This window comes from Tamandua tetradactyla, chromosome 9, assembly GCF_023851605.1.
Source record: "Tamandua tetradactyla isolate mTamTet1 chromosome 9, mTamTet1.pri, whole genome shotgun sequence".
Taxonomy (NCBI): domain Eukaryota; kingdom Metazoa; phylum Chordata; class Mammalia; order Pilosa; family Myrmecophagidae; genus Tamandua; species Tamandua tetradactyla.
This window is the reverse complement of record NC_135335.1, coordinates 48,739,232-48,761,607: the sequence shown is the minus strand read 5'-3', so window position 1 is coordinate 48,761,607 and position 22,376 is coordinate 48,739,232. Positions and strand designations below refer to the sequence as shown.

Genomic DNA, 22,376 nt, shown 5'->3' with positions numbered 1-22,376 from the left:
CTTTGCCATGTTTTTTTTTTTCGGGGCTTTCCAAATATAAGATCACGTCACCTGCAAATAGTGGAAGTTTTAATTCTTCCTTTCTGATTTGGATGCCTTTTATTTCTTTTTCTTACTTAATTGCTCCAGCTAGAACTTCTAGCACAATGTTGAATTGCACTGTCTCATTCTCGATCTCAGAAGGAAAACTTTCATCTTTTCACAGTAGGGTTTGATGTTAGCTGTGGGTGTTTCATACATGCCCTGTATCATGTTGAGGAAGTTTCCTTCAGTACTTACCTTCTGAAGTTTTCTTTTTTGTTGTTGTTGTTTTTTGCATGGGCAGGCAGGCACCCGGAATTGAATCTGGGTCTCCAGCATCGCAGGTGAGAACTCTGCCTGCTGAGCCACTGTGGCCTGCCCCTTCTGAAGTGTTTTTATCAAGAAAGGATGCTGAATTTTGTCAAATGCCTTTTCTGAGTCAATTGAAATATCAGTCGTGATCATGTGGTATTTCCCTTTCAATTTGTTAATGTGGTTTATTATATTACTTGATCTTCTTGTATTGAATCACACTTCCATGCCTGGAAATAAATACATTTTTCATTTGGGATTATATGAGTTTTATATAAACTCATTTGGTCAGCATTTATGGTTCTTTTACTGTGTTGTTGGATTCAGTTTTGTAAGTATTTTGTTGAAGATTTTTGCATCTATGTTCATTAGCAAGATTGGTCTGGTTTTTCCTTTCTTTTAGTATCTTTTTCAGGCTTTGGTATTAGGAAGATGTTGGTTTCATAGAATGATTAGGTAGTGTTCCCTCTTCTTCAGTTTTTTTGGAACACAAAATTAAGCAGAATTGGTATTAATTTTTCTTCAAATGCTTGGTAAAATTCCCCTGTGAAGCCATCTGGTCCTGGGCTTTTCCTTTTGGTAGGTTTTTGATGACTGACTGAATCTTTTTACTTGTGATTGGTTTGTTGAGGTCTTCTGTTTCATTTTGAGTCTGTGTTTGTTGTTTGTGTGTTTCCAGAAGTTGCTCATTTCGTCTAAGTTGTCTAGTTTGATGATGTACAGTTGTTCATAGTATCCTTTTAGGACCCCCCTCATTTCTGATTTTATGTATTTGCATCTTCTCTGTTGTCTTTGTCAGTCTAGCTCAGCATTTGTCCATCTTCTCAAGCTTCTCAAATAAACTTTTGGTTTTGTTGATTGTATTTTTCATTGTTGTTGCTCTCAGTTTCATTTATTTTTGCTCTAATCTTCATTATTTATTTCCTTCCTTTTTTCTTTGGAATTAGTTTGCTGTTCTTTCTCTAGTTTCTCCAGTTGTTCAGTTAGGTTGTTGGCTTTAGCTTTTTCTTCCCTTTTCATTAATGTAGGTATTGAGGGGTGTAAATTTCCCTCTCAGCACTGCCTTTGCTGTATCCAATAAGTTCTTATATATTGTGTTTTTGTTTTCATTTGACTCAAGATTTTTACTGATTTCTCTTGTTTGTTTAAGAGTGTATAGTTTAACATCCATATATCTTTGAAATTTCCAGTTCTCTGGCTGTTACAGATTTCTAGCTTCATTCCATTATGATTGGAGAAAGTGCTTTGGATACTTTCAGTCTTTTTAAATTTAGTAAGACCTGTTTTGTGACCCAACATGTGTTCTATCCTGGAGAATGTTCCATGAGCACTAGAGGAGAATGTATATCCTTGTGTTTTGGGGTACATATATGTCTGTTAGGTCTAGTTCATTTATCAGTTTATTCAAGTTCTCTGTTTCCTTATTGATCTTCTGTTTACATGTTTTATCTGTTGGAGAGAGTGGTGTGTTGAAGTCTCCTGCTATTAGGGTGGAGTCATCTATTGCTTCCTGCAGTTTTGCCAGTGTTTGCCTCCTTTGCTGTGGAACACTTTGATTGGGTACGTAGATAGAAGTTATTTCTTCTTGGTGGCTTTCCCCTTTTATTAATATATAGTATTCTTTTTTCTTATAATGTTTTTGCATTTAAAGTCTATTTTGTCTGATTTTTAGTATAGCTACCCCAGCTGGGTTTTTTTTTTTTTTTGCTTTTGTTCTATTTTGTTTGTTTGTTTGTTTTTTGTGAGTGTTTGTAAGGAGTAACTCCTATACATTTTTTTTAATTGTGAAAAATAGCATGTGTACAAAAAAACAGTAAATTTCAAAGCATACTGAAACAATTAGTTATAGTACAGATTTCAGAGTTTGGTGTGGGTTACAATTCTAGTAATTTTTAATATTCTGATTTACTATAATGTTTCAATTTTTTTCTTCTTATAGCATATAAAAAAATAAACCTGTTCATTCAGTGTGGTAATCAATGTTGTATTCTAGTCAACAAATATTAATAGATTAACATTTTTTCTAGGCTCTCCTCTTTAAATACTTTACAATAATATTTGATCTTATAGAAATTGATAAAATGAAAACTACAAGTCTCTCTCCACCAATGCTCACCTTCCAGCATGGCCATAAGCATCAGCAACATTTGGGCATGTAGTCTGTACTTTTTTTTTTTTTAATTTTTTATTAATTAAAAAAGAATTACAAGAAAGAAACACAAACATTCCCCACACATACACTCAGCAATTCACAATATCATCACATAGTTGCATATTCATCATCATGATCATTTCCCAGAATATTTGCATCAATTCAGGAAAAGAAATAAAAAGACAACAGAAAAATAAAACAAAAACAACAACAAAAAAATTTTTACATACCACACCCCTTACCCCTCCCTTTCATTGATCACTAGCATTTCAAACTAAATTTATTTTAACATTTGTTCCCCCTATTATTTATTTTTATTCCATCTGTTCTACTCATCTGTTGACAAGGTAGATAAAAGGAGCATCAGACACAAGGTTTTCACAATCACACAGTCACATTGTGAAAGCTATATATCATTATACAATCATCATCAAGAAACGTGGCTACTGGAACACAGCTCTACATTTTCAGGCAGTTCCCTCCAGCCTCTCCATTACATCTTGGTTAACAAGGTGATATCTACTTAAAGCGTAAGAATAACCTCCAGGATAACCTCTTGACTCTGTTTGAAATCTCTCAGCCATTGACACTTTGTCTCATTTCACTCTTCCCCCTTTTGGTCGAGAAGGTTTTCTCAATCCCTTGATGCTGGGTCTTAGCTCATTCTAGAGTTTTTCTCAGTCCCTTAGTGCTGAATCTTAGCTCATTCTGAGATTTCTGTCCCACGTTGCCAGGAAGATCCACACCCCTGGGAGTCATGTCCCATGGACAGGGGGAGGGTTGTGAGTTTGCTTGCTGTGTTGGCTGGAGAGACGCCACATCTGAGCAACAAAAGAAGTTCTCTTGGGGGTGACTCTTAGGCCTAATTTTAAGTAGGCTTGACCTATCCCCTGTGGGGTTAAGTTTTATATGAACAAACCCCAAGACTGGGGGCTCAGCCTATAGCTTTAGTTGCCCACACTGCTTGTGAGAATATCAAGAATTCAACTTGGGGAAGTTGAGTTTTCCCCCATTCTCACCATTCCCCAAAGGGGACTTTGCAAATACTTTTCCAGTCACTGATCGAATCACTCTGGGATTCATCAGGGCATCACTCTGGACAAACCAACAAAATCTCATGTCCTATACAAAGTTCCATGTACTTAAGGTGTTCAACCAACTATCTACATAAGTTATATTAGGAGATGCACTAGTCAAAGTATAAATTTGTACCAAATAAACGTTTTTTGCTTTAGTCTCTAGTCTGTACTTTTTGAATGTAAATATGAACCCAAAGACAGCTATTCTATGTAAAATACTAATTATACCATACTTGATTTGTAATACTCAGATAACTTGGACATAAATTACTTAATATCAAAATGATACTTGCTTTAGGTTTTAATAAGACATAGCAGGCTCACCATTGTGATGTTTGTACATCCTTCATGGTTTTGTAAAGGCTTTGGCTATAGATAACTGTCCTTGATAGTTTCAAAACTGAATTATCCTAGAGTTTAATGTTCAGAGGGACTTGTTAGATGATCTGGCCCAATCTTTTCACTGTAGAAGAGAAAATGGAGACCCAAAGAGTCTGCCTTGTGCTCCATGTCAAGTATCTGCAGACCCAGAACAAAAACCCAAGTGAGATGTTTTCCTGCTTTCTGCAGGGATCCGGTGTGAATGGTTGGGTTCAGGTGTTACCTTGGCCAGGTGATGGTGCCCAGTTGTCTAGTCAAGCACACACTGGCCTAGCCTTTGCTGCAAGGATATTTTATGGCTGGTTGATAAACTGGAAGTCTGGTTTATTAAGTCATCAGTCAGTTGATTGCATCTATAGCTGATTACATCTACAGTCAACTAAGGGAAGTGTCTTTGCAATGAGAGAATCCGGCCAACTGGATTTAATCCAGTCAGTTGAAGACTTTTAAGGGAGAGGTGATGATTCTTCAGTCAGAAGAGAGAACTTTCATCTCTGCTTGAGCCAGCCAGCCTCTCCTGGGGAATTCATCGAAGATCTTCATCAGTTTTGAGCTTCTGGCCTGCCCTGTGAAATTTGGACTCGGATATCCCAACAGTTGTGTGAGACACTTTTATAAAATCTCATATTTACAGATACCTTCTGTTGGTCTTGTTTCCCTAGTGAACCGTAATACATCTGGGAAACTCAGCAGCAGGGAATGGTGACTATTATTGGCCTTTTGAAGTATGATCAGGTGTTATACATGACCAGCCTTATAAAATCAGTATTAAAGGACTATGTGATTGAGTATGAATTTGAAGGGTGGCTTCTTAAGCTATAACCAGTAAACATGAAGCCCCTGGGAGGCAGTGCCGTATCTAACACCCCTCGCCTCTCAGTCCATATGGAAATGTTTTCCCTCAAGGTCAAAGCAGAAATTTTCAACATGGTATCATTTCACATTCTTATGAGATGAATTATTTTGTGTGTAATGCTAAGAAAAGAGCAAGTTGGATTTTAGTATGTTCTGAGATCTCAAAACACAGGTTTCCATAATTCTCATCTTTATACAAGTCCTAATGGGGTTCTCCTCAATGCTAGAATCACAGGATGACTTCAAATGATCTTGCTGTTACATTGCAGTTTTCCCAACTGAATCCCTTCTGAACTTTACTTCAATAGAAGAACTAAGATACCTTTTACCCAAGTTGCACTACAGTATTCCTGATAAATACCTTGCAGGAGTGCTGGCAATGCAGTCATTTCTCTTCACAGAATCTTGGTGGTTCCAATGACCACCCTTCAGTCTGCTTTTCTTTGTAGAACTCGTCACTCCAGAACCCCGTGCACTGATTCTTTGCCACAGCAGTGCCTGGTCATGGATGCGGATGATGAAGCTGTCCTGAACCTCATTGCAGAGTGTGAGTGGGGTTTAAGCAACCGTCCTGGGAGTGCAGGTTCCAGCCAGAAGGAGCATGAGGCTGAATCTCACAGTTCCCAAGGTATGCTGCTCACTCCTTGATGCAAGCTGAGTGGAAACATCACATAGAAAATACAGAGTTCCTGTTTACACCCCTTCCCCCATTTCCCTTGTTATTAGCACTTGGCATTCTAGTAACATATGCACAACCTAAGGTTTTCCCTTTTTAAACACCTCCAAATATATAATTCAGTGGTGTTAAAGGCATTCATGGTGTATACGACCATCACTACCATCTATTACCAAAACTATTCCATCACCCCAAACAGAAACTCTGCAATTTAGGCATTAATTCCCCATTCCCTATCCCCACCCCAGCTCCAATAATGTGCTTGTTCTAATTATTTCATATCAGCGAGATCATAAAATATCTGTCCCTTTGTGCTTGTATATTTCACTCAACACGGTACCTGCAGAGTTCACCCACATTGTCGGGTGTATCAGGACTTCATTCCTTTTTAGGGCTGAACCACATTCCATTGTACAGATAGACCACATGTTGTTTATCCACCCGTCTTTTGATGGACACTTGGGTTCCCTCCATCTTTTGGCAGTTATTAATAATGTTCCTATGAACATCATTGTGCAAATATCTGTTCAAGTCCCTGCTTTCAGTTCTTTTCAAAATACACCTATTAGTGGGATTGCCAGGTCATATGGTAATTCTATACTTAGCTTTCTGAGGAACTGCCAAACTGTCTTCCACAGCAGTTGCACCATTTTATATTCCCGCCAGTCATGCCCTAGAGTTCTAATTTCTCTACATCCTCTCCAATTAGTTGTTTTCTGTTTTTTAAATAGTAGCCACTATAGTAAGTGTGAAATGGTACCACATTGTGGTTTTCCTAATGGCTAATAATGTTGAGCATCTTTTCATGTGCTTTTTAGCCATTTGTACATTTTCTTTAAAGAAATGTCTATTCAAGTCTGTTGCCCATTTTTTTAAATTTAATTTTTATTAATAAAATCAATCAACATACAACATGAACATTCTTAATGTATGAACATTCCATACTTGGTGTGCAATCAGTGGCTCACAATGTCATCACATAGTTGTGTATTCATCACTATGGTCATTTCTCAGAACATTTGCATCATTCTGGAAAAAGAAATAAAAAGAAAAACTCACATACCATACCCCTTACCCCTCCCTCTCATTGATTACTAGTATTTCCCTCTACCCAATTTATTTTAACATTTGTTCCCCCTATTATTTATTTATTTTTAATCCATAATTTTTACTCATCTGTCCATACCATAGATAAAAGGAGCATCAGAACAAGGTTTTCACAATCACGCAGTCACTTTATGAAAGCTGTATCATTATACAATCATCTTAAAGAAACATGTCTATTGGAACACAGTTCTACAGTTTCAGGCCCTTCCCTCTAGTCACTCTAATATACGTTAAACTAAAAAGGGAATATCAATATAACACATAAGAATAACCTCCAGGATAACCTCTCAACTTGATTCGAAATCTCGCAACCGTTGACATTTTATTTTGTCTCATTTCTGTCTTCCCCCTTTCAGTTGAGAAGGTTTTCTCAATCCCTTGATGCTGAGTCCCAGCTAATTCTAGGATTTCTGTTACATGTTGTCAGGGAGGTTTACACCCCTGGGAGTCATGTCCCACATAGAGGGGGAGAGCAGAGAGTTTGCTTGCCATATTGGCCGAGAGAGAGGCCACATCTGAGCAACAAAAGAGATTCTCTGGGAGTGACTCTTAGACCTCATTTTAAGTAGGCTTAACCTATCCTTTGTGGGATAAGTTTCATATGAACAAACTGCAAGATTGAGGGTTCGGCCTATTGATTTTGTTGTCCTTACTGTTCACGAGAATATCAGGCCTTCTCCAAGTGGAGATGTTGGATTTTCCCTTTCTCACCATTTCCCGCAGGAACTTTGCAAATACTTTTTTATTCACTGTTCAAATCACTCTGTGTTGCCCATTTTTTAATTCAGTTGTTAGTCTTTTTGTTGTTGAGTTGCAGGAGTTCTTTATATGTTCTGGGTATTAAACTCTGATCAGATTATATGTTTTCCAAATATTTTCCCCCATTCTGTAGGTTGTCTGTTTACTTTCTTGATGAAATCCTTTGATGCACAAGAGTTTTCAGTTTTGATGAAGTACCATTTATTTGTTTTTTCTTTCAGTGCTTGTGCATTTTGTATAACATTTATAAAAGAAACCATTGCTTAACACAAGGTCCAGAAGATACTTCCCTGTTTTCTTCTAGGATTTTTATAGTCCTGGTTCATAGATTGAGGTGTTTGATACATTTTGAGTTAATTTTTGTGTATGGTGTGAGTGATAGGTCCACCTTTATTCTTTCCCATATGAATATACCAGGGTTATTTTTTGAAGAGAATATTCTTTCCGCATTGAGTGGACTTGAACTGTTGGCCAAAATCACTTGGCCCAAGATGTGAGGGTTTATTTCTGAGCTCTCAGTTTGTTCTGCTGGTCTGATGTCTGTCCTTGTGCTACTACTATACTGTTTTGATTACTGTAGATTTGAAGTGATTTTTTAAATTGGGATGTGCGAGTCTTCCAATTTTTTTCTTCTATTTCAAGACAGGTTTGACTATTCGTGGTCCCTTAGCCTTCCATATAAATTTTGTGATTGTCTTTTCCATTTCTGCCAAGAAGTCTGTTGGAGTTTTGATTGGGATTGTTAAGTCTATAAATCGCTTTGGATAGAACTGACATCTTAATAATATTCAGTCTTCCAATCCATGAATCCAGAAAATTCTTCTATTTATTTAGGTCTTCTTTGATTTCTTTTTCCTGTGTTTTTTAGTTTTCTGTGAACAAGTCTTTTACATCCTTGGTTAGTTTTATTCCTAGATATTTGATTCTTTTAGTGCTATTATAAAGGGAATTTTTTTCTTGATTTCCTCTTCCAATTGTTCATTACTAGTGTATAGAAACATTACTAGTGTTTTCATGTTGCTGTTGTATCGCACCCGTTTACTGAATTTATATGTTAGCTCTAGTTGCTTTGTTATGTATTTTTCAGAATTCTCTATATACTGGATCATACCATCTGCAATTAAGGAAAGTTTTACTTCTTCCTTTCCAGTTTGAATGCCTTTTGTTTGTTTTTCTTGCGTACTTCCCTAGAACAATATTTGGTAACAGTAATTACTAATGAGCGTCTGTATGTTGTTTCAGATCTTAGATGGAAAGTTTTCAGTCTTTCACCATTGAGGATGATGTTAGCTGTGGGTTTTTCATATATGTCCTTTATCATGTTCAGGAAGTTTCCTTCTATTTTAAGTGTTTTTTAATTAAGAAGCGGTGTTAGATTTTCACATATGCCTTTTCTGCATCACTTGAGATAACATATGGATTTTTTTCCATTTGTTCTATTATGTGGTGTATTACATTAATTGCCTTTCTTATTTGAACCACCTGTGCATACCTGGGATAAATTCCACTTGATTTATTTTGGTTTGCTAAAGCTGTTGGAATGCAATATACCAGAAATGGGTTGGCTTTTTGCAAAGGGAATTTATTAAGTTACAGGTTTACAGTTCTAAGGCCCTAAAAATGACCAACTAAGGCATCCAAAGAAAGAAGGCCAATCTCTGTCACCTGGGAAGGCACGTGGCTGGGGTTTGCTGTTTCTTTGGTTTCTGGTTTCAAACAGCTTCTTCTGGGGTGTTTTCTTTCAGCATTGCCAAATGTCTCTTTTTTGACTCTGAGCCTTCTCCAAAATGTTTCCCATTTAACTAATCAAGACCCACCTTGAATGGGCAGGGGCATGTCTCCATCTAATCAAAAGGCCACACCCAATAGCTGGGTGTGTCACATCTCCAATGAAACAATCCAAAGTTTCTACCCCACAATACTGAATCAGGATTAAAAGGCACATGGTGCCTCACAAAAAGGATGTGGTTTTTCTGGGGTATACAACAGCTTCAAACTGGCAAAATCATGATATATCAGTCTTTTAATATGCTTTTGGATTTTTTTGGCTAGTTTATTGAGGATTTTTGGGTCTATATTCATGAGGGATATCATTCTGTAATTTTCTTTTTTTGTGTGGTATTTTTATCTAATTTTTGTATCAGGGTGATATTGGCCTCATATAATGAGCTAGGGAATGTTCTCTTCTCTTCAATTTTTTTGAAAGTTTGAGCAAGACTGGTGTTAACTTTTCTTGAATGTTTGGTAGAATTCCCCTGTAAAGCATCTGGTCCTGGGTTTTCTTTGTTGGAAGGTTTTTGGTGACTGATTAAGTCTCTTTACTAGTTACTGGTTTGTTGTTTCTTCATGAGGCGGTGCAGGTAATTTGTGTTTCTAGGAATTTGTTTCATCTGGGTTATTTGATTTGTTGGCAACAGTTGTTTACAATATCCTCGCATAGCGTCATTTCTGATTTTTTTCATTTCTGATTTTTGTCATTTATGTCCATGTTCCTTTTCCCTTGACAGTCCTGCTCAAGGTTTGTCAATTTTATTGATCCTTTCAAAGAACCAACTTTTTGTTTTGTTGAGTCTCTCTTTTTTTTATTATTCTCTCTTTCATTTGCTTCTACTTTCTTCCTTCTCATTTTGGGTCTAGTTTGCTATTTTTATTTTCCAGTTGTGAGGTTAGGACTCTCATTGGGGCTGTTTTTGCATTTAGAGCTATAAATTTCTGTCTCTGTACTACCTTTGCTGCGTTCCACAAGTTTTGGTATGTAGTATTTTGTTTTGTTTTTTATTTGCCTCAAGAGCTTTCCTTATGTCCCTTGTGATTTCTTCTTTGACTCATTGGTTATTTAAGAGCATGTTGTTTATTTTCCACATATTTGTGAATTTTCCAGTCTCTCTGATTCCTGCTCTATTTTGTTGTAGTTGAAGATGATAATTTGTATGATTTCAGTGCTTTTGAATGTATGGAGACTTGTTTTGTGAGCTCACATAGGGCCTGTCCTGAGGAATGATCCCTGTGCATTAGGGAAGGATGTTACTCTGCTCTGGTTGGATGTCTGTTAGGGCTCGTTCTGATTCCTTGTTCATCTTATGTCTGGATGTCTATCCATTATCGATAGTGATGTGTTGGAGTCTCCTATTTTTTTTAAATAGTTTTATTCACATACCATCCAAAGTGTATAAACATTGGCTCTTGGTATAATCACATGGTTATGCATTCACAGCACAGTGAATGTAAGAACATTCTCCCTTCGCTGAAGAAACAGAAGAAGCAAATATCCTATATCCTTATATCCTTCTATTATTGACACTTAGCTTTGGTACAGTGCCTTTGTTACAGCTGATGAAAGAATATTACAGTGTCACTATTAACTGTAGTCCTTTGCTTGCATTAATTCCTTTTTTTTATTTAAGAAAACAAACAATATACTTAGAACCACCAACAATGGATATCTTAGATAGCTTAAACGTAGGCATATTTAAATGACGTATCCATATAATCATTGTAAAGCCTGTGTTTGCACAGTAAGTTTCATAAACCAATTTAAAATTAAGGCAACAATAAATAGAGTTGAGAGGTGACTCTGGAGGCTGCTCTTACACAAGCTTCAGTTAGATCTTGCTACCTATCATAACCTGCCAACCCCCAACCAGGATCATTCCAGCCAATCCTAAAGAACACGTAGGGCAATATATAAGATTCCACAAGTGGTCCAACCACTAGAGTAACTTTCCAAAAACCTACAACCTCCAGATAGGTTCCTGGTCCAGATAAGTCCTGAAACCTAGCCCAGCCTCTCCAGAACATCAGAAAGTTCCATCTCTCTACCCCATAGTAGTGACAGACCCTTCCAATATAAAAAATTTAGAATTGCCATAACCGAAACAACCCCAAAGAGAGGTATGGAAAGATCAAAGGTGATGGTGGAGTTATACATAGAAGATAGGACTTAACAATGAATATGAATGCTGAATCATTAAATTGATATCTCTTTTAGTCTCATATTTTAGAACAGCTAGAAGTAAAAACCTAAAATTATGAAATTGTAACCCATGTCAAACTGAAATATGTTCTACAACTAACTGTGGTGCTATGCTTTTAAATTTATAGCTTTTTTGCATATATGTTATTTTTCACAAAAAAAGAAGGAAAAAGTATCAATTGTGATGATAAAAAAAATATTTAAGCCCCCTAGCCTCCTATTTTCTGGAGCAGCTAGAAGGAAAAATATGAGAGGATGGTATGGTAGCCCAAGACAAACTTTGGGCTCTGTCCTGTATCCACATGTTGAAGAGTGTTTTGAAAACTATTGCTTTTTTATTTCTTTGCTTTGTATTATGTTATACTATACAAAAAAAAAAAAAAAACGTTAAAAATAAAAAAAAAGATTAAGGCAGCAAGGAAAAAAAACTCAGTATTCAGATAGCAATGTTCTTAAATTCTATGTATTAAACACTAACTGATACACCATTTGATCAGTTGTCAAAACTGTGAATGTTCTCAAAATATGAAGTACAAAGTTCTTACAAATGTCTGCATTGCTATAGTAATGACCTATGTCATTATTTTTACAATTAACATCCTAACCTCCTAAAATGGATGTCTTAGTTAGCTTATCCATAGGCATATTAAAAAATATATCTAAGTAATCATCATAAAGCCTGTTTGTACAATATGTTTCATAAACCAATTTAAAATTAAAGCAATGAAGGAAAAAAAATCTATAAATGCAGATATCAGAGTTATTTGAATTCTAAATTTTAAACGGTATCTTAAATACCATTTGATTAACTATCAAAAATGTGTGCATTCTCAAAATATCAAGTAAAAACTTATTACGAGTATCAACCTTGCTATAGTAGTGAGGTGTACTCACTAAACATTTTTCAAATTTTTTATTTCAGGAATTTATTTTATCTAGTATTACTATAACTGCCTACAGTTTTTTTTTAACCGTTTTCTAGTTGTAAAATATAACATATATATATATATATAGATATATACACACACACAAAAAAAAAGAAAGAAGAAAAAAATCAGATAACCCAGATAAAATGAACAAATTCCTAGAAACACACAAACTACCTGCACCGACTCATGAAGAAGATCTCATTCACCGTCGTTTTCTTTCAGTACTTCAAATACTTTATCTCTCTGCCCTCCCGCCTCTGTGGCTTCTGACGAGAAATTGGCACTCAATCCCTTGGGACTCACTTGAACACAACACGTTGCTTCTCTTTTGTAGCTTCCAGAACTCTCTCCTTGTCCTTGGCACTGATAGTCTGACCACTCTGCATCTTGGCATGGCTGCTGTTTCAGCATGCTAAAGCTGCAGAATGCAATTTACCAGAAACGAAGTGGCTTTACAGGGGGGTTTATTAAAGCTACAAGTTACAATTCTAAGGCTGTGAAAATGTCCAAATTAAGGCCCCAACAAGAGGATCCTTTCTTGAAGAAAAGGCAGCCGGCATCTGCATTTTCTCTGTCGTGTGGGAAGGCATGTGGTGACGTCTGCTGTCCTTCTCTCCCGGCTCTGGTTTCAATGGCTCTCTCTCTCTGGCTTTCATCTCTAAGCTTAGATCTCCTGGGGCATTTTCTGTCTCAAGTGTCCTCTCTGTTGGTTCTAGCTTTCTCTTTTTTGCCTTTTACTCTCTTCATAGAGGACGCCAATAAAAGAATTAAGACCCACCCACAATTGGGTGGGTCACATCTCCATGGAAACAACCTAATCAAAAGGTCTCGTCCCTACAAGATTGGATTAGAAGAACATGGTTTTTCTGAGATATGTAACGGCTTCAAACCAGCACAGGTGTGTCTTTGAGTCTATCCCGTTTGGGGCTTGTTGTGCTCCTTGAATGTTTATACTGTTGTCTTTCATTCAATTGGGGAAGTTTTTTGTCATTATCCACTTGAACATTCCTTCTGTCCCCTTCTCTTCCTCCTCTCCTGGAGCTCCAGAATTGCATATATGAGGGTCTTGGTGGTTTCCTAGGCTTTGTTCACTTTTTACTCTTTTCTACTTCTGCTCCTCAACCTGAATTATGCCCACAGTCTTGTCTTTGAGTTCATCAATTCTTCTGTCTGCCAGCTCCAATCTGCTTAGAAACCCTCAAGGGAATTTCTAATTTCAGCTACTATGGCCTCATCTTCAGCATTTCTGTTTTGTTCTTTCTAAAAATTTCCATTTCTTTATTGAGATTCTCACATTGTTCTTACGTTATTTCTTGATATCCCTTAATTCTTTCTCTGTTTTCCTTTATCCTCTGGAGCATATTGAAGATCATTTTTAAAGTCTTTGTCCAGTATGTATGCACTTCTTTGTTGGTTTCTGATTTTTATCTTCTTCCTTTGGGTAGGCTGCCATTTCCTGTTTTCTTTGCTTGTCTTGTATGCTTTTTTGGATACTGTGCATTTTGTGAAGTGTCAAACACTGGGATTTAGTCTGAGATGTCAGTTTCTTAAGTTTGTATCCAGCTAGTGATTAAGGCAGAGACTTCACTGAGTACCATGAGTCAACAAAAACAAACACATAAATTACCTTTCACCATTTCTGCAGGTTGTGTCTGCATTGGCAGGTGTTTTCCTTCAGAGTCTAGCTCTCCTGTCAAGATCAGCCTAATGCAAAGTGCAGGGTCCTCTCCATCTTGTCTGAGCTTCTTGTCCTGGGCTTGTGCTCGCCGTGGCCATGGAGCGCCCATTTACCGGAACTTGAATGCCCCCCTTCTCCCTAGAAGGTAGGCCACTCCCCCCACAGGTGCTCCGTTGATGGCTCTCCATTTTGAGATTCTTCTGTGCTATTCTTTGAAACAGTTCATTCCTTTTTATTCCTGAGTAGTGTTAGCTTGTATGGCTCTGTCACAATATGTTTATCTACTTTTGTTTTTTGGTGTTGGGACTATTTTTAGTTTCTAACTATTATGAATAAAGCTGATATGAACATTCTTGTACAAATCTTTGTGTGGATATATGGTTTCTTTTCTCTTGGGTAATTACATATGAGTAGAATTGCTGGATTATGGTGAGCATTTGTTTAATCTTATTAGACAGCATCAGACATTGGAAGTGGTGTCATTTTACATTTCCACTAGCAGTATGTGAGGGTTCCAGTCACTACATGTGCTCGCTGACACGGTATGTCACTTTTTCAAACTTTATCTACTCTTGTGGGTGTGCAGTAGTATTTCATTATTGTTTTAATTTATATTTCCTTGAGGATTAATGATGTTGAAAGCCATTTCATGTGCTTATTGGCTATTTGTATGTCTTCTTTTATGACACTTCTGTTCAAATCTATTGCCCTTTTTTTCTCTTCTTGATATTAAGTTAAAAGATTCTTTATGGTTTCCAAATACCAATGTTTTTGTCAGATATATGTACTGAAAATATTCTCCCATCCTGTAGCTTACTTTTTCATTCTCTTTTTTTATTAATTAAAGAAAAAAAAGAAATTAACACAACATTTAGAAATCATTCCATTCTACATATGCAATCAGTAATTCTTAACATCATCACATAGATGCATGATCATCATTTCTTAGTACATTTGCATCGATTTAGGAAAAGAACTAGCAAAACAACAGAAAAAGATATAGAATGTTAATATAGAGATAAAAATAAAAATAATAATAGTAATAATAAAAAAAAGAAAAGGGAAAAGAAAAAAAAAGACAAACAAACAAACAGACAGACAAAAAAAAAACCTATAGCTCAGATGCAGCTTCATTCAGTGTTTTAACATGATTACTTTACAGTTAGGTATTATTGTACTGTCCATTTTTGAGTTTTTGTATCTAGTCCTGTTGCACAGTCTGTATCCTTTCAGCTCCAATTACCCATTATCTTACCCTGTTTCTAACTCCTGCTGGACTCTGTTACCAATGACATATTCCAAGTTTATTCTCTAATGTCGGTTCACATCAGTGGGACCATACAGTATTTGTCCTTTAGTTTTTGGCCAGACTCACTCAGTAAAATGTTCTCTAGGTCCATCCATGTTATTACATGCTTCATAAGTTTATTCTGTCTTAAAGCTGCATAATATTCCATCGTATGTATATACCACAGTTTGTTTAGCCACTCGTCTGTTGTTGGACATTTTGGCTGTTTCCATCTCTTTGCAATTGTAAATAATGCTGCTGTAAACATTGGTGTGCAAATGTCCGTTTCTGTCTTTGCCCTTCTGTCCTTTGAGTAGATACCCAGCAATGGTATTGCTGGGTCATATGGCAATTCTATACTCAGCTTTTTGAAGAACCACCAAACTGCCTTCCACAGTGGTTGCACCATTTGACATTCCCACCAACAGTGGATAAGTGTGCCTCTTTCTCTGCATCCTCTCCAGCACTTGTCATTTTCTGTTTTGTTGATAATGGCCATTCTGGTGGGTGTGAGATGATATCTCATTGTGGTTTTGATTTGCATTTCTCTAATGGCCAGGGACATTGAGCATCTCTTCATGTGCCTTTTGGCCATTTGTATTTCTTCTTCTGGTAGGTGTCTATTCAAGTCTTTTTTCCATTTTGTAATTGGGTTGGCTGTCTTTTTGTTGTTGAGTTGGACGATCTCTTTATGAATTCTGGATACTAGACCTTTATCTGATATGTCATTTCCAAATATTGTCTCCCATTGTGTAGGCTGTCTTTCTACTTTCTTGATGAAGTTCTCTGATGCACAAAAGTGTTTAATTTTGAGGAGCTCCCATTTATTTATTTCCTTCTTCAGTGCTCTTGCTTTAGGTTTAAGGTCCATAAAACCGCCTCCAATTGTAAGTTTCATAAGATATCTCCCTACATTTTCCTCTAACTGTTTTATGGTCTTAGACCTAATGTTTAGATCTTTGATCCATTTTGAGTTAACTTTTGTATAGGGTGTGAGATACGGGACCTCTTTCATTCTTTTGCATATGGATATCCAGTTCTCTAGGCACCATTTATTGAAGAGACTGTTCTGTCCCAGGTGAGTTGGCTTGACTGCCTTATCAAAGATCAAATGTCCATAGATGAGAGGGTCTATATCTGAGCACTCTATTCGATTCCATTGGTCGATATATCTATCTTTATGCCAATACCATGCTGTTTTGACCACTGTGGCATCATAATATGCCTTAAAGTCAGGCAGCGCGAGACCTCCAGCTTCGTTTTTTTTCTTCAAGATGTTTTTAGCAATTCGGGGCACCCTGCCCTTCCAGATAAATTTGCTTATTGGTTTTTCTGTTTCTGAAAAATAAGTTGTTGGGATTTTGATTGGTATTGCATTGAATCTGTAAATCAATTTAGGTAGGATTGACATCTTAACTATATTTAGTCTTCCAATCCATGAACACGGTATGCCCTTCCATCTATTTAGGTCTTCTGTGATTTCTTTTAACAGTTTTTTGTAGTTTTTTTTATATAGGATTTTGTCTCTTTAGTTAAATTTATTCCTAGGTATTTCATTCTTTTAGTTGCAATTGTAAATGGGATTCATTTCTTGATTTCCCCCTCAGCTTGTTTATTACTAGTGTATAGAAATGCTACAGATTTTTGAATGTTGATCTTGTAACCTGCTACTTTGCTGTACTCATTTATTAGCTCTAGTAGTTTTGTTGTGGATTTTTCCGGGTTTTCGACGTATAGTATCATATCGTCTGCAAATAGTGATAGTTTTACTTCTTCCTTTCCAATTTTGATGCCTTGTATTTCTTTTTCTTGTCTAATTGCTCTGGCTAGAACCTCCAACACGATGTTGAATAATAGTGGTGATAATGGACATCCTTGTCTTGTTCCTGATCTTAGGGGGAAAGTTTTCAATTTTTCCCCATTGAGGATGATATTAGCTGTGGGTTTTTCATATATTCCATCTATCATTTTAAGGAAGTTCCCTTGTATTCCTATCTTTTGAAGTGTTTTCAACAGGAAAGGATGTTGAATCTTGTCAAATGCCTTCTCTGCATCAATTGAGATGATCATGTGATTTTTCTGCTTTGATTTGTTGTTATGGTGTATTACATTAATTGATTTTCTTATGTTGAACCATCCTTGCATACCTGGGATGAATCCTACTCGGTCATGATGTATAATTCTTTTAATGTGTTGTTGGATACGATTTGCTGGAATTTTATTGAGGATTTTTGCATCTATTTCATTAGAGAGATTGGCCTGTAGTTTTCTTTTTTTGTAATATTTTTGCCTGGTTTTGGTATGAAGGTGATGTTGGCTTCATAGAATGAATTAGGTAGTTTTCCCTCCACTTCGATTTTTTTGAAGAGTTTGAGGAGAGTTGGTACTAATTCTTTCTGGAATGTTTGATAGAATTCACATGTGAAGCCATCTGGTCCTGGACTTTTCTTTTTAGGAAGCTTTTGAATGACTGATTCAATTTCTTTACTTGTGATTGTTTTGTTGAGGTCATCTATTTCTTCTTGAGTCAAAGTTGGTTGTTCATGTCTTTCCAGGAACCCATCCATTTAATCTAAATTGTTGTATTTATTAGCATAAAGTTGTTCATAGTATCCTGTTATTACCTCCTTTATTTCTGTGAGGTCAGTAGTTATGTCTCCTCTTCCATTTCTTATTTATTTGCATCCTCTCTCTTCTTCTTTTTGTCAATCTTGCTAAGGGCCCATCAATCTTATTGATTTTCTCATAGAACCAACTTCTGGTCTTATTGATTTTCTCTGTTGTTTTCATGTTTTCAATTTCATTTATTTATGCTCTAATCTTTGTTATTTCTTTCCTTTTGCTTGCTTTTGGATTAGTTTGCTGTTCTTTCTCCAGTTCTTCCAAGTGGACAGTTAATTCCTGAATTTTTGCCTTTTCTTCTTTTCTGATATAGGCATTTAGGGCAATAAATTTCCCTCTTAGCACTGCCTTTGCTGCGTCCCATAAGTTTTGATATGTTGTGTTTTCGTTTTCATTCGCCTCGAGGTATTTACTAATTTCTCTTGCAATTTCTTCTTTGACCCACTCGTTGTTTAAGAGTGTGTTGTTGAGCCTCCACGTGTTTGTGAATTTTCTGGCACTCCGCCTATTATTGATTTCCAACTTCATTCCTTTATGATCCGAGAAAGTGTTGTGTATGATTTCTATCTTTTTAAATTTGTTAAGACTTGCTTTTGACCCAGCATATGATCTATCTTTGAGAATGATCCATGAGCACTTGAGAAAAAGGTGTATCCTGCTGTTGTGGGATGTAATGTCCTATAAATGTCTGTTAAGTCTAGCTCATTTATAGTAATATTCAGATTCTCTATTTCTTTATTGATCCTCTGTCTAGATGTTCTGTCCATTGATGAGAGTGGGGAATTGAAGTCTCCAACTATTATGGTATGTGTCTGTTTCCCTTTTCAGTGTTTGCAGTGTATCCCTCACATATTTAGTGGCATTCTGGTTCGGTGCATAAATATTTATGATTGTTATGTCTTCTTGTTTAATTGTTCCTTTTATTAGTAGATAGTGTCCTTCTTTGTCTCTTTTAACTGTTTTACATTTGAAGTCTAATTTGTTGGATATTAGTATAGCCACTTCTGCTCTTTTCTGGTTGTTATTTGCATGAAATATCTTTTCCCAACCTTTCACTTTCAACCTATGTTTATCTTTGTGTCTAAGATGTGTTTCCTGTAGGCAGCATATAGAAGGATCCTGTTTTTTAATCCATTCTGCCAGTCTATGTCTTTTGATTGGGGAATTCAGTCCATTAACATTTAGTGTTATTACTGTTTGGATAATACTTTCCTCTAACATTTTGCCTTTTGTATTATGTACATCATATCTGATTTTCCTTCTTTCTACACTCTTCTCCATACCTCTCTCTTCTGTCTTTTTGTATCTGACTCTAGTGCTCCCTTTAGTATTTCTTGCAGAGCTGGTCTCTTGGTCACAAATTCTCTCAGTGACTTTTTGTCTGAGAATGTTTTAATTTCTCCCTCATTTTTGAAGGACAATTTTGCTTAATATAGAAGTCTTGGTTGGCAGTTTTTCTCTTTTAGTAATTTAAATATATCATCCCACTGTCTTCTAGCTTCCATGGTTTCTGCTGAGAAATCTACACATAGTCTTATTGGGTTTCCCTTGTATGTGATGGATTGTTTTTCTCTTGCTGCTTTCAAGATCCTCTCTTTCTCTTTGACCTCTGACATTCTAACTAGTAAGTGTCTTGGAGAACGCCTATTTGGGTCTAATCTCTTTGGGGTGCGCTGCACTTCTTGGATCTGTAATTTTAGGTCTTTCGTAAGAGTTGGGAAATTTTCAGTGATAATTTCTTCCATTGGTTTTTCTCCTCCTTTTCCCTTCTCTTCTCTTTCTGGGACACCCACAACATGTATATTTGTGTGCTTCATATTGTCCTTGAGTTCCCTGATCCCCTGTTCAAATTTTTCCATTCTTTTCCCTATAGTTTGTGTTTCTTTTTGGAATTCAGATGTTCTGTCCTCCAAATCACTAATTCTATCTTCTGTCTCTTTAAATCTATCATTGTAGGTATCCATTGTTTTTTCCATCTTTTCTACTTTGTCCTTCACTTCCATAAGTTCTGTGATTTGTTTTTTCAGTTTTTCTATTTCTTCTTTTTGTTCAGCCCATGTCTTCTTCATATCCTCCCTCAATTTATTGATTTCGTTTTTGAAGAGGTTTTCCATTTCTGTTCGTATATTCAGCATTAGTTGTCTCAGCTCCTGTATCTCATTTGAACTATTGGTTTGTTCCTTTGACTGGGCCATATTTTCAATTTTCTGAGCGTGATCCGCTATCTTCTGCTGGCGTCTGGGCATTTAGTCAGATTTCCCTGTGTGTTGGACCCAACAGGTTGAAAGATTTTTCTGTGAAATCTCTGGGTTCTGTTTTTCTTATCCTGTCCAGTAGGTGGCGCTCGTGGCACTCGTTTGTCTGCGAGTCCCACCAGTAAAAGGTGCTCTGGGTCCTTTAACTTTGGAAAACCCTCTCCGTGGGGGAAGTTCGCCAGCCGAAGTGGCTTGGAAGAGTGCCAATCCGAATCTCCCAGCCAGTCCAGGGATCCGAATGCGGGGAGGGTCGCCGGCCACCGCAGGCGCAGCCCGGGAGAGCGCCCGTCCGAATCTCCTAGCCGGCCTGGCGCGCCAAGCATGGCAGGAGGGCACCAGCCGCCGCCGCCCAGGCGAGTGCACCGTTCACAGCCAGACCGGGAAGCCACGTGTTTGGAAGGGACCCCAGTCACCGTTCTCCGCGGCCTGGGGATCTCGGATCCAATTCTCCCAGCTGGTCCAGGGGGCCGCACGGTCATGATGCTTTTATGGGCGATGAGGACTCTAGAAGAACTCTAAATATTTCCAGAACACTTGACACTCAGCACCCGTTTTCTTGGTGCAATAGCATATGGTACACTCCTCCAGATGGGTTCCTTTACCAGATAAATCCAAACTACATCAAACTAAGTGGTGTAAAACGCAAGCCCTTAGCTGCGAAGACAGGTTTGCAGGAGAGGAGTGAGGACAAATGGCCTCTCTGAAACTGCCGCCTGGGCTCAAGATGGCGGCCCTGGGCGTCCTTCACTTTTTCATTCTCTTAACAGAGTTCTCAAGTACAGAAGTTTTAATTTTTGATGAAGTGCAGTTTATCAATTTTAATTAGATGTTTTTCACTTTTTTTGTATTCTGTAAAGAAATCTGTCTATTCTGTGCTTGTGAAGATTTTCTCTGATGTTTCCTGTTGAAGTCTGATAGCTTTAGCATGTAATCCTATAGTTTTTTTAAACTTTTTTATTGTATAGTATAACATATATACAAAGCAAAGAAATAAAAAAGCAATAGTTTTCAAAACACTCTTCAAAAAGTGTTTACAGGATATATCCATGAGTTTGTCATGAGCTACCATACGATCCTCTCATAGTTTTCCTCCTAGCTGCTCCAGAATATAGGAGGCTAATGGGCTTAAATACTTTATCATCACAGTCAACTTTTTTTCCTTCTTTTTTTTGTGAACAATAACGTATACGTAAAAAAGCTATAAATTTCCAAGCACAGCACCACAGTTAGTTGTAGAACATATTTCAGAGTTTGACATAGGTTACAATTTCACAATTTTAGGTTTTTACTTCTAGCTGCTCTAAAATACTGGAAACTAAAAGAGGTATCAATTTAATGATTCAGCATTCATATTCATTGTTAAGTCCTATCTTCTATGTATAACTCCACCATCACCTTCGATCTTTCCATACCTCTCTTTGGGGTTGTTTGGGCTATGGCAGTTCTAATTTTTTTATATTGGAAGGGTCTGTCACTAGTATGGGGTAGGGAGATGGAACTATTTGATGTTCTGGAGAGGCTGGGCCCTCTAGGTTTCAGGACTTATCTGGACCAGGGATCCATCTGGAGGTTGTGGGTTTCTGGAATGTTACTCTAGTGCCTGGAGCACTTGTGGAATCTTATATATTGCCCTAGGTGTTCTTTAGGATTGGCTGGAATGGTCCTGGTTGGGGGTTGGCAGATTATGACAGGTAGCAAGGTCTACCTGAAGCTTGTCTAAGAGTAACCTCCAGAGTAGCCTCTTGACTAACTCTCTCTGCCACTGATACTTTATTAATTACACTTCTTTTCTCCCTTTTGGTCAGGATGTAATTGTTGATCTACTTTTTAAATTGATTATTTTATGTATGGTGGGAGATAAGGGCAGAGGGTCTCTCCCTACCCACCAGTAAGCCTCTCTAGTTGTCCCAGCACCATTTGTTGAGAAGACAGTCCTTCTCCCTATTTAATTTGTTGAAAATTCATTGTCTTCAGATTATCTCTGGATTCTGTACTCTAATACTTAATTTTTATGCCTGTCTTTATGCCAGTACCACAGTATCTTGATTACCATAACTTTATGGTAAGTGTAGAAATCTGATAGTGTTAGTTGTCTCACTTTTTTCTTCTTTTTCAGTTGTTTTCCCTATTTTAGATTCTTTGCATTACCATATAAATTTTAGAATCAGGCTGTCAGTTTTTACAGAAAACTCTGCTGGGGTTTTTATTGGGATTACATTAAAGCTATAGATAAATTTGGCAAAAATTGACACTTTCCTAATAATGAGTATCTGATCCATGAACATGGTA

The 22,376-nt window shown here is 37.0% G+C and overlaps 1 protein-coding gene across 9 annotated transcripts in view; it reads left to right on the top strand.

Moving 5' to 3' along the window:
* CEP72 (centrosomal protein 72) overlaps nt 1-22,376 on the top strand; it is an 85,355-nt gene that overhangs the window by 47,388 nt on the left and 15,591 nt on the right. For 8 of the 9 annotated variants that reach the window (XM_077116763.1, XM_077116764.1, XM_077116765.1 and 5 more), the window contains one exon: nt 5,250-5,428. The exons of the other annotated variant lie outside the window; for it this stretch is intronic. In XM_077116763.1, coding sequence (XP_076972878.1) covers nt 5,250-5,428 — 179 coding nt within the window. The remainder of the gene's footprint in view (nt 1-5,249; nt 5,429-22,376) is intronic. 9 annotated transcript variants of the gene reach the window in all.